Source organism: Tiliqua scincoides, chromosome 1, assembly GCF_035046505.1.
Source record: "Tiliqua scincoides isolate rTilSci1 chromosome 1, rTilSci1.hap2, whole genome shotgun sequence".
NCBI lineage: Eukaryota > Metazoa > Chordata > Lepidosauria > Squamata > Scincidae > Tiliqua > Tiliqua scincoides.
Genome location: NC_089821.1, coordinates 20,204,725 through 20,221,950, shown reverse-complemented (window position 1 = coordinate 20,221,950; position 17,226 = coordinate 20,204,725). Strand labels below are relative to the sequence as shown.

Genomic DNA, 17,226 nt, shown 5'->3' with positions numbered 1-17,226 from the left:
TTGGATTTTCTAACCCTACTAACTTGAGATCCAACCTGTTTGCTCAGGCTGTTCCTGTTTCTTCTGAAGTGTGGGAATTCCCACTGGTTTCATTAGGAGTTTCCAGTTTGTGAAAAGAACATTGAGCAGAACTCTTAATGATGCTTAGAATATGAAAAGCTAAGCGATTAGCCTAGCACGTGATGCAGGAAAACAATTTTGGCTGAAAGCCACTCCAAATATTATTTTATTTAAATGTCAGCAATAATGCAAGAGCTGCCTTTACCAGCTGAATTAGATGTAGCCATTTATCCTTAAGTTAAATGGCTCTAAGAGACTTGTTACCACTGCCACTACCATGGAAAATGTTCGTGCATTGCTTTTTGTAGGGACTGAAAGATGTTGTTTTGTCTCTTAGGCTTAGAAGGGAGAACCTGACTGTTGGTGGGAGATGTGAATGCTTGTTAAAAAGTCAAAAGAAACTGAACCTGTTATCATGGAGGGATCTTGGTGCTGGTGCCTCCCTAGTTTCTCCAGTTCTACCCTTATGGTCAAAATCAGTAGACTCTGCTGCCTTCATGGGGACAAAGTCACACACAAACTGTCCTTGAAAGCCTCCCTTCCAGTTACATGACTAGTTCTTCACAAATTTATGTTATAACTTGTAGACCAGGGTCTCGGAGGACTAGGACAAGAATTGAGTTCAACCAACTGCAGGCAAATAAAGGGTCAAAACACAGAAAGGACTTTATTCAAAATACAGAGAGAGGGGAGGACCGTGTTTGTATGTGTGTGTCAAGGGGTGGATAATGCAAAAAAGAAAACAAGCAGTTATGGGAAATGGCTTGGGCATTGGTAATGCAGATCTGCAGGTGCAGATCTTTACAAAAATAAAAGTAGGCAGTTATAGGCAAGCTTAAAAGCAAAATAGTTTCAGCACTTGAGGAGCCATCACAGTCAGCTTGAGGAGCCATCACACTTCTCTGATACCCAGGAGATGGATGAGAGTATGGCCACACAGAGATGTGTTCTCTGAGGGAGCCAAGTAGGGCCAGCCCATTCATGAGGTCAACTGAAGTGGTCGCCTGAAGCAGCAGGTTCGCCAGGAGCATCCACCTCCATCCACCCACTGGTCTTCTTCCTCCTCTTCCTCCTCCTGCTCTCTGGACTGGAAAAAGGAAAAGGATGAATAGAGCAGAAGAGGAAATGCATAGAAGAAGCTGGTATATCACCAGATAAAAGAGGAGCAGCATTTGACGCACCACCTCAGGTGCTGGGAGGTTTTGTGCTGGCCCTGGATTCAGGCACTCTAAGGGCTTGACCTTAAAAAAAAGCCCAGGGTTGATGATGTCACTGAGCCATCTAATTGAGTAGTTACAACAACTTGCACATTCCTATCTGTCTAACCCGGCCAAGTGGGCTTAGATGCCCTGTCAGCTAGTGCATGCCGATTCCAGCATCTGGGCAAGCTAGGAGGTATTGCACTTGTTGGACCCAGATGAAAAAAGAGAAGAAAGAAACAGAACGATCTGTCTGCTTGACCAAGTGGGTTGTTTTATTTTTTGCTACAGTGCTGACTTCAAAGTGTCTCAGGGAAGTCTCTTTGTTATTATCAAAGCAGCTGTATAGGGGAGGCAGAGGGCTGAATTAGATCAATCTCACTGACATGCGTGACCCCGAATGAACACACGGTTCTTTGGATTTTGGAGCGGCAAACAACAGATGACAGGAGAATTCAAAGGACTTCTAACGTTTACTCGTTTGCAAACGGGACCTCCACACACACACACACACACACACACACACACGTGGAGGACCCCGAAGGATTACAATAATGCAGGTTTTATAGGGTCTTTTAGATAGGGGAGGGGGACAAGAGAACACAAAGAGAGAAAAAAATATCCAGGGGAAAAATAACATACAGGCAGACACACAAACAACATTTGGCATGTTATCAGTACAGGATGTTGATCTGAGGATGGCAATTCGGCAATTTGTTTACAGAGATATCCGTTAGAGGGGGTCTGGTACTCTGACTCATCTCTTTTACCCTAACCCTTTTATCCTCATTTGTTGATTGCCCTATCTATGACTTTTCTGTTCACCCTTGGAGGCCCATACCACAGCTAGCTGGTTCTCTGAGAGGGATAGCTATTGGTCAGAGAAGAGCCTTATGGGTGAACTGGGCATCTTGGGATATTTCCATATTGTGAGCTGGACATATTGATATCATGCACACTCACCCCCAAAACTGCTATTGCCGCCTTGGGGAAAAAAGACAGGTGACCATATTGTACCTATCTGTTTCCTGGTTCCCTCAGTGAGGCAATCAGAAGCATTGGGGGGGGGGGATTTTGATCACAAAAATGGTGTGGGAGACAAAAGGATCAAATATCTCTCTTCCAGCACTGCTTTCCCATACAGTCCTTCGACTCCCTGGCTTGCTGCTTTAAAGTTAGAAAAAAAGAAAGGAGATCTGATGAAGGTGTTTTTGCACCACATGCATTGGGCTCTGATTATTGGAAAGATTTACTAAGTTCCTGGACTCTTGAGAGCAGATTCTCATTTTGCTTTTACATTTGGGTATGATTACCTGTGCATAATATGTATGCACAGCTGCCAAGTGAGAAAGGGACCTGTATGTGAGATTAGATGCATGCAGCTTTAGACAACTTGGAAGGAGCAACCTGAGCCTTTCCTGTCTGCCATGTTTGTGAAGGTTTCACTTGTGAAGGTTTCACTAGTGTTCCTTCTAACATTCATTACGTTATCATGACGTACTACAGTCATTTCCTTGTTTGAATGCTGAAATTTGGGTATTTGCTTCCCCATGCAATAGGCTGAGTATTTCTTCTACCTTCACATTTCTTGGGTTTTTTCTAAAAAAGACAGGCTGCAACCCACCTTAGACACTCATTGGGGAGGCTTGTGCATCAACGGATTGACGGTTGAGTCAAGGGCAGACTGGGGGAGTACGCTCCCACATTCGATCCATGTCTCTACCCCATTTGGGAGCTTAATGTCAGCTGGAGTTGCACTAGTGGTGACAGTAAGCTGGCATAGGGTTGTGCCAGAGTCAGGGTGTGCCTAACAGAGGGACTGGAGCTCCATCAGCAGTAGCTACACTGGCATCTAAGGGCATGCACCATATTCTGTGGCACTCAGACTGGTGTTTCTAAGGTATAGGTTTGGACTGTAGTTTGGAAACAGGATTGTTTGGTAGAAATAGAAAAATATTTCCTAAATCCTGGGACAAAGCCTTTTGCAGCCCCAATCAGTCATACCTTAGGATGAATAAGGGCAGAGAACCAATGTGGTATAGTCAGAGATCATAGATGGACTGGGAAGCTCTAGCTTCACATTCCAGCATGGCCATAAATCGCCCTCACTGGGCCCTCAGTCTAACCTGCCTGACAAGGTTTTTGTAAGAATGAAATGGGATATATACTGTATTCTTCATGTGAATTGACCTGAGTTTCTTGTCCACTATACAAATGTAATAAATGAATTAGAACAAAAGGTGTCATGATGACCCTTGAGTAGTACACTTAAATGCCTGGAGGGGAATCTGTGGGTGACAAGTCCATTGTGGTAAGGTGGTTAGGAGGCTCTGTGTAGCCCACATGTGTCTGGGCTCAAGCCTGACAAGAACTTGAGCTCCTGTTGTTTGAGAAAACACATTTTCTCTCATAAAATTCCAGTCTTCTTCGAGTATTAGAGGTAGCAAAAGTCTTAGGCTGTTCACATCTCTTGTCTTCCCACATTCACATGAGTAGTTTTAAAATCTTGGCATTATCCTCTGCAAAACAGTCAATCGTACAGCAGCCATTTGGAAAATAAGCTATTTTAGTGTGTTGAAGCAAAAAAGAGAAAAATAAGACTTCACGATAGTTAGAGTGAGAAGAAAATACGTGTGTTCTGTGTTGTTCTGGTGAATCAAAATAGCATTCGTCATGGCTGTTTGCTGGGGAGCATTTAATACATTTGCTTTGTCCCCTTTTCTCCACTGTGTGGGTGTTTGAGCAGCTATTGGCAAGAGGCTCAAAAATGGTTTTCTTCAGTCATTTTTAACAAATATTCTTCTTCATTTCCACACTCTACATTCTGTCAGTGAAGCCTGTACATCCTGGAAAGCCTTTGGAGAACACAAAATCAATCATACTTTCTGTACAGCACTGAACGGTTTTCACTCTCATTTCTGTCAGGCGCAACCACACCGATTTCAGCTTAGAGTGAGGAGAAAGTGGCTCTTGAGCGAGCAGGAAGGGCACTGATTCAGGCAAGTCAACAGTGGTGGGTCACTAATGGCATAGTTGTTGTATGGGACTCCAAACTGTGGCAACAGCTTTAATAAGGTAATAAGCCAATGTTGGGCTGTACCACCTCAGACTGCAGTGCCGTTTCGGATGACTGACTGCTGCTCCGCACCCCTTCCCTAATCCCTGCAAATAAAAAAACTAAGTGTTGAGGTAAAGTGTTCTAGCCTGGCTTTTCCCCTCTTCTTGTAAACATTGCATTGCAGAGCAGTTACTCAGGTCCCAGCTTCTTTGACTAGGCCATTGCAAGTCAGTACTTTTGAATATGACTTTGACAATGCTTCGGAATCGCCTGACAAAGCTCTTTTCTTGTGACTCTTTAGGTATCCAAGCCACCACAAGTAGAGAAAAACAGCTTGCGGGGTTTTGATGAGAAGGCATACCTATCCTCAAAGCTCCTGAAGGCTGGAGAAGACCCTTATCGACAACATGCTTTCAACCAGCTGGAGAGTGATAAACTCAGCAGTGATCGGCCCATTCGGGACACCAGGCATTACAGGTACTACTGAAACCTACGCTTTGGCTAAAGTGTCTTTACCAGTCCTAGAGACAGACTGTATGTGTCACGATTAATCTTAAGGCTGAGAAACTGCCTCTGGACAGTTTCTCAAGTAGAGCTTTTTGTTTCTGCCGTGGGCTCAGCCATGTAGGTATTATAAAATATTTTTATCCCACTTTTCCAGAAAAAATAAAATTCACAAAGCAGTTTACAGAGCAAAAGAAATTTTAAAATGGATCCCTGTTCCAAAAGGTCTCCCAATCTAAAGAAGCATAGAAGAGATACCAGCAAACAACTGCTGAGAGCCAAATCCTGAGCTGCCCAGGGTGTGCGACTGCAGTGGCACTGAAAACGGCTGCTGCCGCATCTTGCGCGTCCAAGGCAGCTGCAGGCCGCACCTTGGGGGAAGGGGACTTTCAACCCCTTCCCCTGGGTAAAGGGAGTAGCCCCTCAATGGGGCTACTCAATTCACCACAGACCAAAAGGTCAGCGGTGAGGTAAAAGCCTTCGGGTCCAGCAGCGAGCCCAACACAGAGATTCAGGATCCAGTGGACTTTCGCTCCCCAGGTCCCACCTCCCTCCATCCCTGCTCCCTCTGCCCACCCTGCCTCTCCAGAACGTCTCCTCCCCACCTCCCTCCACACCCTCACTATCCTCGTCACTGCTCAGCGGTCGCACGGACCACTGAGCAGCAGAGACTGGGTGCCTGCCCAGCACTAGCCTGGCACTGGGCTAGCACGGGCACTAGCCTTACGGCATGTTTGCAACAGTGTGTGCCAGCGACAAGCCAGAGCATGGAGCTCAGGATTGGGCTCCCAATTAGCAGAGGCTAAGGGCACAATCCTAAGCAGGTCTATTCAGAAGTAAGTTGCCTTTTGTTCCATGGAGCTTACTCTCAGGAAAGTGTGGTTAGGATTGCAGCCTAAGTGGCAGATATCTAAGCAGATTTTGTGTCCACCATAGGATACAAAATGCAGCCCTTTTAATTTGAGCAATGACCTAGAAATGTGATTATTGCATTGGAATGAGTAGAAATGGAATTGGATTATTGCATATGTTCATAACTGTGCTATGGGAAATTTAAAAAACTGAATTGGCTTTTTTGAACGTAGCCTCTTCACTGGCAGATTGGACCAGTGGCAGATCCCCTGGACCCGTGCTGAGCGAGACTTAGCTCAACCTGAGTTCTCCAGAGCCCTCTGGAGGGCTTTCTGAAGCCTGCAGAGGCCACACATGTCCTCCCAAGACCTCTGCAGGCTTCAGCATGGCTGGAAAGGCACAGCTCTGGTCACTTCTGGAGGACCAGAAGGGGCCAAAACAGCGGATTTCATTATCCAAGACTTTTGGTATCTGCAGGGAGTCCGCGAACAGATCCCCACGGATACTGAGGCCTCATTTGTAGTAATTTTCAAGATAACCCTAACCCATTGAATCACCCTGCCCTAATCCTAACTACTATAGTTGCATATTTTTCATGTGGTCATTTGTTTTGTGGGTTGGGAAGGCTGAGTATAGCCTCCCCTGCTCTCAGAATGCTTCTGTGGGAAGAGGAAGCGGATAGAGGTGACACCTCCAGTGGGCAGTACCCCTGGGGGTACTTGGGGACCCATGTGGGGTAGTGGCCAGGTATGCCACTGGCTTTCAGAAATGTTTATTAGTTCATGTGTGGGCCACAATAATTGAATCTGCTCTTCTCAAGCTTCCCATGTGTTCTGCTCTTTTTCTTTTATTGACTCTCCTTTTCAGTTACTGTATAGTATATCTAAGTAGCATACTAACGTTGATGTTAAAAAGATAGGCTTTTATCCCTTTCGCAAATATTGCTGTAGGATATTATATGACAATTTAGAAGGAAAGCAGAAATGCCTGAAAAATCTATACCAGAGCAGTTTAACTTTGGGCAGCTGGGAGGGGTGCATGACCCTTTTGTGACTCCTGTCTGTGTCGACCCAGAAGTCATTGGTGGCGATTTGATGATGCCACTGTCAATTACATCCATGTTCTGAGCCACCAAAGTTATTCGGCAGGCTCAGGAGGCAAGCAGCGAAGGTAGCAGTGGGTGCGGCAGGGCTTTTCGATCTCTCTGCTGCAGCATTCTAGCTTCTCCTTCTCCAGTGGAGAAGATGGAACAGTGTGGTGGGGAGATAAAAAAGCTGCTGAAGTGGGAGAAGGCAATGGGGCTGCGGCCAGGCTTTCGGGGGATGCCAAAAGGGCTTCATGGGCCACATGTGGGACGCGCATTAACCCACCATGATCTATACATTTTCTGCAAAGAAGAAAATTTCTGAACCTAGCAAGAAGAGGACCAGTTGGGTTCTCTTTTACTGCTATTTTGTAGGTATTCCTCATGATGCACTTTTAACCTGTAGGCATCACTTCCATGGAAGCCTATTGGCAGTGCCTCGTCGGTTTAGATTCTTCCATTTTGTGAAATGTAACTTGCTGCAGTGGTCCACAAGGCTCCACAGCCTTTGTGCATTTATAGACAGAGACAAAATACAAACCTAGATCTCCAGGCCTTCTTGAAATGCCTTTCAAGTTGTCACAATGCTGGACTGGCAGCTTTGCAAACTTATTTTACAGCCAATTAACTGAACATTCCTGCATCCAACCCCAGATAATTCAAAGCATTACTGTCTCCATCGAAATGGTGAGCCGTAGAAATGATGTTAGTGGAAAGCATCTCCACATTTACCAGTTCACAGTTATTTAAGTGCATCGAGAGATAAGATTATATGAAAGAGATGAGGTGGTAGATAAGACTCAAAGACTTTAGGCTGCAGATTAGCATTATCAGTAGGCTACTGTTGTTCAAAGCAATTGAACTGGCAAGTCTATCTAGCAGTAAGTGGAGAGCAGGATATTAACACTTCAGCAATTCAGGGCTTGTGGAAGGATACCTGGACACCCAACAGTAGCTGGAGAAAAAAAAAGTTCAAATTTGTGCTGGCCCATTGTTGACCCCTGCAATGAAACATTGCAAACGTTTACAAAAAAATCTTTCCTTTTTATAGACTGAACCAAGGAAATGGCTCTTCATGCAAATTTAAGATTTGTATTCCATGAGATGTTTGGGTTACACAAAAGATTCTATCTAATAAAAATGGGTGATACTGTAAAGCTTGCTTAGGACACAAGTTTTATTAAATCGCTACAGTCATTCAAGCAGAACACAGAACATCAGTGATCTTCCAGATCCTCAGGACAAAAATGAGCAATAACTAAGCAGGAACAAGATAAAGTGTCACTGTCTTTTGATGGGAGGTGCTACATTCATGATCATTTATTTCAATACAGGTGTGTGCCACTTAACCATGGGGATACATTATCCAATCCTCATTGTTATGCGATTAGGACATTAAGTGAACATTCAGTGCAATCTATTGCCTTTGTTGTGTAAACAGACACTCCCTGCCAGACACTAGCTGGCTGCACAGGCTACTGGAGATAGATTGCCTCTTCTTTGCATTAATAGTCTATCTGTTGTAAAAAGACACTCTGCTGCAGGCTAGGGGACACGTGATTGCCTTATTAAGAGCACCTTTTGTGCTTTGGCCACCATCATCTATGCGGTCCATCAATGGTTGTTAAGCGGTGCACGCCTGTATATATTCCATTTGATTGTGTTCCTGTACAATAGCAAGCTCCCATAAAGATACCATAGCAAGCTCCCATAAAGATACCATAGATACCATAGTCTTTCGAGACTGAAGGTTGCCAACAACAACAAAAAAAATTGAGTGAGTGTGCTACAGACCCTGAGAACAGAAAGGTTCCTTGCCTCCCCTCTGCAGAGTCTCAGCCTGAGGTCAGCTGTGGTAACTAGCATGTGATGAACGGATCCCCATCCACTAACAGAGACTGATAGCACATTCCTAACCCCTTTTGTCAGTGCTTTCCAGCACCATGGCTTATCCACTGGCAGGTGGACTTTTGCACTGGTAGGGCTGTCATTGCACTGGAATAAGTAGAAATAACACTGGTGTTTCTTAGAGGTAGGATTGGGCTGTTACTCACTGTGCTACAATAGCTCTACACAGTACATGGAAATACCTGTTCTGCTATTCTTTGCATTCTTGAAATTAGCAAAGGACTGGGGAAGTCCCTTTTCAAGGGAATGCAGCATAGAAAAGTGCTTGTAATTTTTCAATATCGTGTGGTTTTCAGAGCATTTTAAAAGAAAAAAGGAAATGTGAATTAGTGCAGTAATATATAATTTGCGTTGTCCTAGTTCTTCCACTTACCCTTCATCAGTGCTTCTTTATGTGCTTGAAAATGGCAATAATAGGCCACCGATAGTAATAAAATGCTGTATGAAAAATAGTAGCAGTTTAATAATCACCATAAAACAATAGTAATAAATGTTAGAATAATACATAGCTCAAATAAGTCATGAGCAGAACAGTTTCCTTTTCCAGCCCTTGGGGGAAAGGTAGTGTCAAAGTAGCCCTGATTGGCCAAATATATTCCCTACTACATATATATTCTCTATAGCAGTGTTTCTCAAACTGTGGGTTGGGACTCACTAGGTGGGTCACGAGCTAATTTCAGGTGGGTCCCCATTCATTTCAATATTTTATTTTTAATATATTAGACTTGATGCTACCATAGTCTATGACTGCATTTGGGGAAATGTTACAGACCTGTACTTCTAACAGACGACTATGCGTATGCTTTTAACAATGATAGTAAATGGGACTTATTCCTGGGTAAGTGTAGATAGGATTGCAACCTAGGATTGTTAAAAGTTTCCCTGCTTGATTATGCCACTTCCAGTCATGACATCACTTCCGGTGGGTCCCGACAAAATTCTTATTCTAAAAAGTGGGTCCCGGTGCTAAATGTGTGAGAACCACTGCTCTATAGCACTCGAGCCTGCTTACCGTGTCCCCCTCTGTCTTTCCTTTTGCTATGCCATACTTCAAAATTTTCCTGATCACTTGGCCTTCCTTGCTTCCCTGAGTATTGTTTCTCGCCTGCTGCCAAGTGCCACACAGAGCCTTGCTTGCTGAATGGCTTGGATAAGTAGGCGTGGTAGCGCAGCAGGCGGAAGCGGCAGTGATAGAGGCATGGCGAGTGCAGCCCTGCTGCCTCGCCTTAGGTCTGCCACTACTTGCTTCTTGAATTTTCACCACCTTTCTTTGGGTATTTTTTTGTAAATGGTGCTAAGAACATCTTTTTGTCGGAATATTGCTAATGCAGAACAGAAAGTGGATGAGACCTATTTTTCAGCCAAATGTATATTCTACTCAATGTCACTTTTAAACTTGATTTTTATTCACACCAAAATGCAAAAACTGTTTACAGGGCCATGTGCTGAAATTGCCTTGGCTTAATTTTTAGAGTGCAGCCACAGTAGAAGAAAGCAAGCAATCAGAATGCAACCCTGTTCTCTGACACATTGCATCAGTACTGCATTCAGCTGGTTGAACGAATGATGGGAATGGAACACTCACAGCTCGTCTACAGAACATCTCTTTTAGCAAGAAGATGCACTTTCAGTGTAGTCCCGTGCTTGTAAATCAGATTTAAATCCCATTTGGTTTAATGGGACTTGAAAGTTGAGTTCTTTTTGTACCCCAACGGGTAGGCTGAACCAATAGAAAAGACCAGATCCCAATTGTAACTGAAAAGCAAACTATTTATTGTTTTATGAAAGAGATAGTGAGCCACATGTGATAATGGAGCAAATAAGACCTTAAAAAATGTGAAATTGACAAAGCAATCAACCTAAAATTATCAAAATGCTGCCTATAAATCAAGCTATGCAATACAGCAGAACTAAATAATACAATTTTGCAAAAATCGACCTAAACTCCTGACCTCCACTTAAAGCCAAAAGTTTGGCTTAAAACCAATGTTGGTTTCAAGCTGCAATCCCAAACACATCCCCCCAAAAAGAAAAACTGTCATATTCAGGGACCCCACTGAATATAATGACAGTTGGCCTGAGCAAATCTGTAAGGCAGGGGTCTCTAAACTTTTTGGCCAAAGGGCCGCATAAAATATCTGGCACGGTGTTGAGGGCCGGAAAAAAAATTAAATATAAAATTTAAATAAATACATTAGAGATGGAACTTGAATGAATGAATGAATAGGAATGAATGAAAGAATGGGCTCAAATGCCCAGGATTTCTCCAAGCACCAAGGAAATAAAGCACACCCAAGCATAACTCTGGTTCTGTTTGGTCATCTGGGCCAGAGGCTCTCAGGGGATAAGAGGCTGGCCGCAGGTCAAATTGAGGCTCTCCGCGGGCTGCATCTGGCCCCTGGGCTGGAGTTTGAAGACCCCTGTTATAAAGGACTGCATGCATTAGAGGTTCCCAAATTTGACTCAAATCTGTCCCTGCTAAGTTCATAGCTGCCACATGTGCTTGACTCTGTCAAGGCTGTTTGATGGAGATGGGAAAAGATTGTTTAGAAGAAAAGATTAATAATCCCCAAACTTAATGAGAAAAATGGTATTTACAGGAAGAAAAACAGTTGGGGCAAAAGTAAGAAGAGAAAAAATCTATAAATGTTTTTTTATAAAATAAATCCATACAAAGTTAAAATAAAAGTGTGTCCATGGTGTCAGAGGGACCACAGAAGTGCTTCTGGCAGGCCTCCTGATTCCCTCCTCCCAGATTCTATCAGCCCCGCTGCATTGTCCGCAATGGTGAGGGATAGGATCGGGCAGTGGAGTTCTTCATTTGTTTTGTAATGGTTGGGAGTGCGCATGGAGGTAAAGGTCAAGAATTAGCAGTGGCCTTTGCTGCTGCAGGAACTAAAGTGGTGTACCATTGCTGCTGTCACCGTAGTGACGGGGGGGGGGGAGAGAAGCGCCCCATGCACTTACTGGCCGGAGTCATACAGTACCCTGGGAGGCATGGAGCGACTCCCCTTCCCCTCTGTTGCTGATAAAAGTATATATTATCTACCACTTCACCTCATTAGCCACTGCTGGACACATGAATGGAGCAACAGTACTAGTAATTTTATACAAGCATTGATTGCTCCTGCCACACATGGAGAGAGCATATAGTGTATTCCGAAAGTGTGGATGAGTACCATGATTTTTCTTTTTGGCATTTGAAACCGACATGCTTGTTAACTGGTGTTACTGGCAGTTATAATCCAATAGATATTAAGCCTTGCCAGAATGCGATGCATTGCTCTCACATAAAAGGAGCTATATGAGAAAGGTGTTGGCGTGGTACCAACATTTGTAGCTATCAGCTGTTTGGTAAATATGCGGATGAGATGATGTGAGCTTGGCAGCAGGTTTGGGACGTTTTATTTTATTAGTGAATTTCCCAGTGAGACATTTAGGCATGTGTTCTGTGTGATCAAAGCACTTTCTCCCATTTGTTGCAGGTGTGCCTCAATGCAATATGCTGCAGACCTGCCAGCAACTAGTATCATCATCACTTTTCACAATGAGGCTCGCTCTACCTTGCTCCGCACAGTGAAGAGGTAAGGCACCCTTCTAGCTTTTAGAAGACTAATGGCCCGTCCTATTGTGCCTTGCCACCAGCAGAACATGTAGAGGGTGGAATGGGGCCAAACCGGGTGGAGAGGGGGGAGGAATGGGGTTGGGGAAGCTGCAGGAGCAGGTAGATCCAGTGGCGATGGCCCACACCAGATCCTATCCCTTTCAGAAGCACCCTCACTGCCACTTTCTCTTCTCAAACTTGTGCCACCAAAATTGCTCGTGCAGGTCCAAGGAGACCTATTGTGGGGTGAAATTTAAATCCCCTTTCCTTTCCAAAGCCTCCCACTCCGCCCCCCTCCCCCCGGCTGGATACAGTGTGCATCTTTTAGGTGCAGCTGTGCCAGCGAGTGGTGGTGGAGCAAATTGGATTGGGCTGTTAGGTTATAGCACCAAGTCTACTTACTTGGAAATAAATTCCATGGAAAACAATAAGATTTATTTCTGAACATGAAAGGTAAAGCTGCAGTCTCGGACACACTTAAGCCATTTCTGCCCAGCGTTGCATATGCGCAGCAGGGACCAAATGTGTACACCTGTGGTCAAGGCAAAAATGGGTTAACTCAGCAGAACGTTCCAGTGGATTAAGTAAGATTTACATCCCTGCTTCCTGCTCGTGACTCCATGTAGGCTCATAGGGCCAGCCAGCTTCCTCACCAGCCAGTCTCTTCGCCGCCACTGACCTTCATCCCTGGCCTGCACTTGCCTTATAAAGGTTTTGCCAGCCCTCTCTGAACCCACCCTTCCCTCCCTTCCTGATCTGAAGTCTGTCACAGGATCCTGCCCCCCTTCTCCCCCTTGCTATTTCGGTGCCTCTGTTCCTCCTTGCACTCTACCCACATCGCCTCTGTCTTCCCTAGCCTTGGTCCTAGCCATGGCTGTTTTGCCGTATTCCGCCTCTCCAGGCTGTGGGCCCTGTTGTAGGGGCTCTGCGAACTCATTGGAGGGGCTGCTAGCCAGGAGGGGAATCATTGCCCCTTGGGAAGCCTCTGACCAGATGGGTGCCCAGCCAGTTCCCAGACAGTCCATCTGCCTTGTCTGGGCAGCCCAAAGCTAAGAAGGCATGAAAAGCAATCAAAATGGATGTGAAATTAGATGTGATCAAACGCTTTCGGAAAGGAGAGCATATATCAGATGTTGGCCACATGCTTGGTTTAAGTGGGAGCACTGTTTGTGCGATTTGAGATGGTGCTGAGAAGAGAAAGTGCTCCGTCAGGGACATCTGCAAGTATAAAGTAAACCTCTTATGATTGGATTTCTATAATGGAACACATGGATTCCCCTAACTATGCCATTTATATACAATCTTATGGTAAATATATATTTAATTTACACATCTTTGAGATATACACTTTTCAAAAATGTTAACCCTGCGTAAAATGAGAGGTGCTTGTTGTTGCAGCCTGTTACTGCTTAACATTTTAATTCCAGTCTGGAATTATCATCTACCAGCACCAGAAAGTCTTTCCATTTAAGCCTTTAGGCATATGGGATTGCCCCAATTTCTTTCATAAAACTAGAGTATCTCTTTATCAGTAGTGTTTAGCACAGCAGTGTACTTTGGCATATAGGTAGATTCAGAGGCTGGAATCTGTTACTGCAGTAAATTAAAATACGTTTATTGGTAGGCAAACAGATATCTTGGTCTTCAAATTATAAAAGAAAATATACTTCCTAAAAGCTCTTTACTACTAAGAATAAACTACATCCTTTTATGCATTACAGAATTGTAAGAGTCTCTTTCCCACTGCTAAGTTCCAGGACATAAGAGGCTGACAACCTCCATGAGCCCCAAGCACATGTTATTCAAAAACAAGAGCAAAGAGGCAAAAAGTGCATAGGTTTTTTGTTTGTTTTTAAAGAGTGCTGCAAACCAGTCTGAATCCTCAGTCCCCCAGGTACTAAAGTTCCATCCTACAATAGAGAAAAACACTCAGGTTTGGGCAAAAGGTTGTACACACACATACCCTTAAAATGTGAAAGAGTAATGCCCTGCACTGGGCTCCTATTAGTCCACTCTGCCTCCCTTTGGTGGACATATTCTACCATTGCCACCAGTGCCTGAGGGCTCAGGAGCGGGCCTTCTGAGGGAATGGATTCTTGGCTAGTGTTTAACCTAGCCTGATGTGATTCGGGGTGCAATCCTAATGCACCCTTGGGCTGGCTCAAGTCTCTTGCGCCGGCCCAGGACTGTTGCAAATGTGCCATAAGGCACTTTTGTGCTGACTTGGGAGTCGGCCAGTGCAAGGATGCATGCCAGCCTCCCTGTGCCTTCGTGGGCTCCGGGCCTGGTAAGTTTGCGCCGGCCTTTCCATGACATGGGGGTCTGGGAAGGGTGAGGAGGACGTGTTTCGGGGTGGGGGGAGGGAGGGCAGCGGGCAGGTCTTGTGGTTGAGTTGGTGGGGAGTGGGAGGTGGGGCCAGGATCTGGATCCTAGTCCCGTTCCTGGGCAGTCCAGCGCACCTCCGGGCTGCTCGGATTTGAGGGGGCAGGGCAGCTTAGGAAAGAGGGAATAAGCGGCACTCTTTCAAGTGGGTGCTCCTCTTTTTAGCAGGGGGAGAGTAACTAGCCCACCTCACCCCAGCAGTGTCTTTTCTAGTGCCTGCCTGCTGGTGTTCTTTTGCATCTTTTTAGATTGTGAACCTTTTTGGGACAGGGAGCCATTAGTTATTTGATTTTTTCTCTGTAAACTGCTTTGTAAACTTTAGTTGAAAAGCGGTATATAAATACTGTTAATAATAATAATAATAATGATAATAATGATAATAATAAGCAGAGGCTCCCTCCTGCAACCCCACCTACTTGTGTTTCTGGCCAATATTCCCCCTAAGAGACCTGCACCCTAAGGGGTCTGTGTGGCAGCTTGGCAGTGTTTCTGGTTGCATGGCAGTGACTTCCGGAAATGCCAAGCTCTGAACTGTGCGAAACTTGACTTTGGAGGACTTTGAGCTGTGTAAGCTACACAGCTTAAAGGGAATATTGCTCCTGCCACCCAGGAATCTGTGCAAGGCATCTCGCTGCTGCTGCCGCCACATACATCTGTAGCAAAGTTGCAAGCCCTCAGCGGTGGTGGAATGTCTTGCATGACTTCCTGGACACTGTAAGTGCAAACAGGTAAGTGCATGCTGGGATAGCAGGAAGGAGACTCTGCTTGCAGTGGCATAGCTAGTGAGAGTACCAGTACCCAAGTACCAGTCTTGGGAGGTGACACCACAAATGATTCAACATCGCTAACATCATGGAAGTTACGAATAACCCCATCATGCTATATACCGTTGAATGTGGAATATCCAGCAGAATGCAGTTAAAGAAACCAGAGTGAAATATCTCCTTTCCATCAAATGTTACGACCAAAAAACCGGAAACAAAAAAAATGCATGGGGCCCTATAGTAAGTGAAACAAAGTCATATTGCATGTTTACTTGTGAGTAGGCAAACATGCCTTAGTACATCGGAAAGGGCAGTCTCAGAGGAATCCAACGACACCAGAATGGCTTCTATGCAATGAAAGCAGCCCCAAAAAAACACCCAAAAAGGAAGTCCCTCCCTCCAAGCAGACGAATGTATTGAACCCTATGGAAAGTGAAACTAAGCCACACGGTTGCGTTTACACCTGGTCAGGTCAGGCAACGGGGAATACAAGGCTAGCTGCATGGTCCCAATCTGATGAAAGTGGAGCTCAACAAATGCTCCACAAGGCAGCACCCCCCAAAGAATAAAACAGAGGCTTGAGCTGGTAAGGCCCATTTTTATTTGTTTTTAGACTTGTAAAGCCAGGTGAGTCCTGATAGTGAAATGCTTGAAATATAAGAACTTACACTGAACTGGACACTGGGGAGTGCTGAAAATCTCACTGATGTTTTTTTTTTTTGGGGGGGGGGGGGTTCTTATTGCAGCAGGCTACAGAAAAAATTCACTTGGTGAAGCAGGGCTGGCGTCCCCTTATTTAATTATTTGTTTTTCTTTAATTTAATTATTTACAATTATTTATTTTATTTTGCTTGATGATGTCACTTCCAGCCATGGCATCACTTCCGGTGGGTCCCAGACAGATTGTCATTCTAAAAAGTGGGTTCCAGTGTTAGAAGTTTGAGAACCACTACTTTCTCAAAACAGACCAATGAGTCATCCTCGGGGGAGGTGACACCCTAGTGACCAAAATTCTGGCAATCATGGCTTTTAGGAGTAATAATTAATCATATTATACACCATTTGATGCAGAATTTCATCCATTACTTGTAGGGAAATATTCACTGCATTTATTTTCTGGCCATTATTATTATTCATTTCATGTCATGACTGTTATTATCGCTGTCTCACCTACCTCACAGGGTTGTTGTGAGGACAAAAGGAGGGAATGAACCATGTACACCACCCTGAGCTGCTTAGAGGAAGGGTGGTATAAAAATGTGAATGAATGAATGAAGTTATATGGGGTGGCAAAAATTTATGGGCCCCAGGTGTCAAATGACCAGCTATGCCACTGTCTACTTGCTAGCCTCTGGTCTGCTAGGGCGTGCCAGTGAAAGGAGGAGGGTACATGCATGCATGCCTATCTTTCTTTCTCTCTCTGTTTATTTGTCTTTCTGCCTGCCCTGCTATGCTGTTATCCTGGCTTGTCCCCAGAGCTTGCAAACTGCCCATGATGCCTTTTGCATGCGTGCTTGGGCTTCTATTGTCTGGTTGTGTGCCATGTCTTTTCTTTTGTGTGAGCACCTGCCTCACAACATCCATTTCTCAAGGTAAGAGCATTAATGTGCTGGAGAGGTGGAGGGCAAGGAAGCAGAGGGATTGTCCAGGTCTGGAAAAGAGGGGAGAAGGAAACATGAGAAAATGAACTTGGGTGAGAGACAAGAAGCTGAGAGAGAACACACCAGGCTCAAAAGCACCATTAAGGTGCCTGTTGAAATTGGTGTAATCCAGTTGTTCCCAAACTTTTTTTGACTGGCGGTTCCCTAGAC

At 44.7% G+C, this 17,226-nt stretch overlaps 1 protein-coding gene across 1 annotated transcript in view; it reads left to right on the top strand.

Annotated features, from left to right (window-relative positions):
• The window catches only part of GALNT16 (polypeptide N-acetylgalactosaminyltransferase 16), a 178,870-nt gene that overhangs the window by 91,567 nt on the left and 70,077 nt on the right, over window positions 1-17,226 (top strand). Inside the window, exons 2-3 of the mRNA XM_066632335.1 lie at window positions 4,619-4,794; window positions 12,151-12,249. Of these exons, the coding sequence (XP_066488432.1) occupies window positions 4,619-4,794; window positions 12,151-12,249 (275 nt within the window). The remainder of the gene's footprint in view (window positions 1-4,618; window positions 4,795-12,150; window positions 12,250-17,226) is intronic.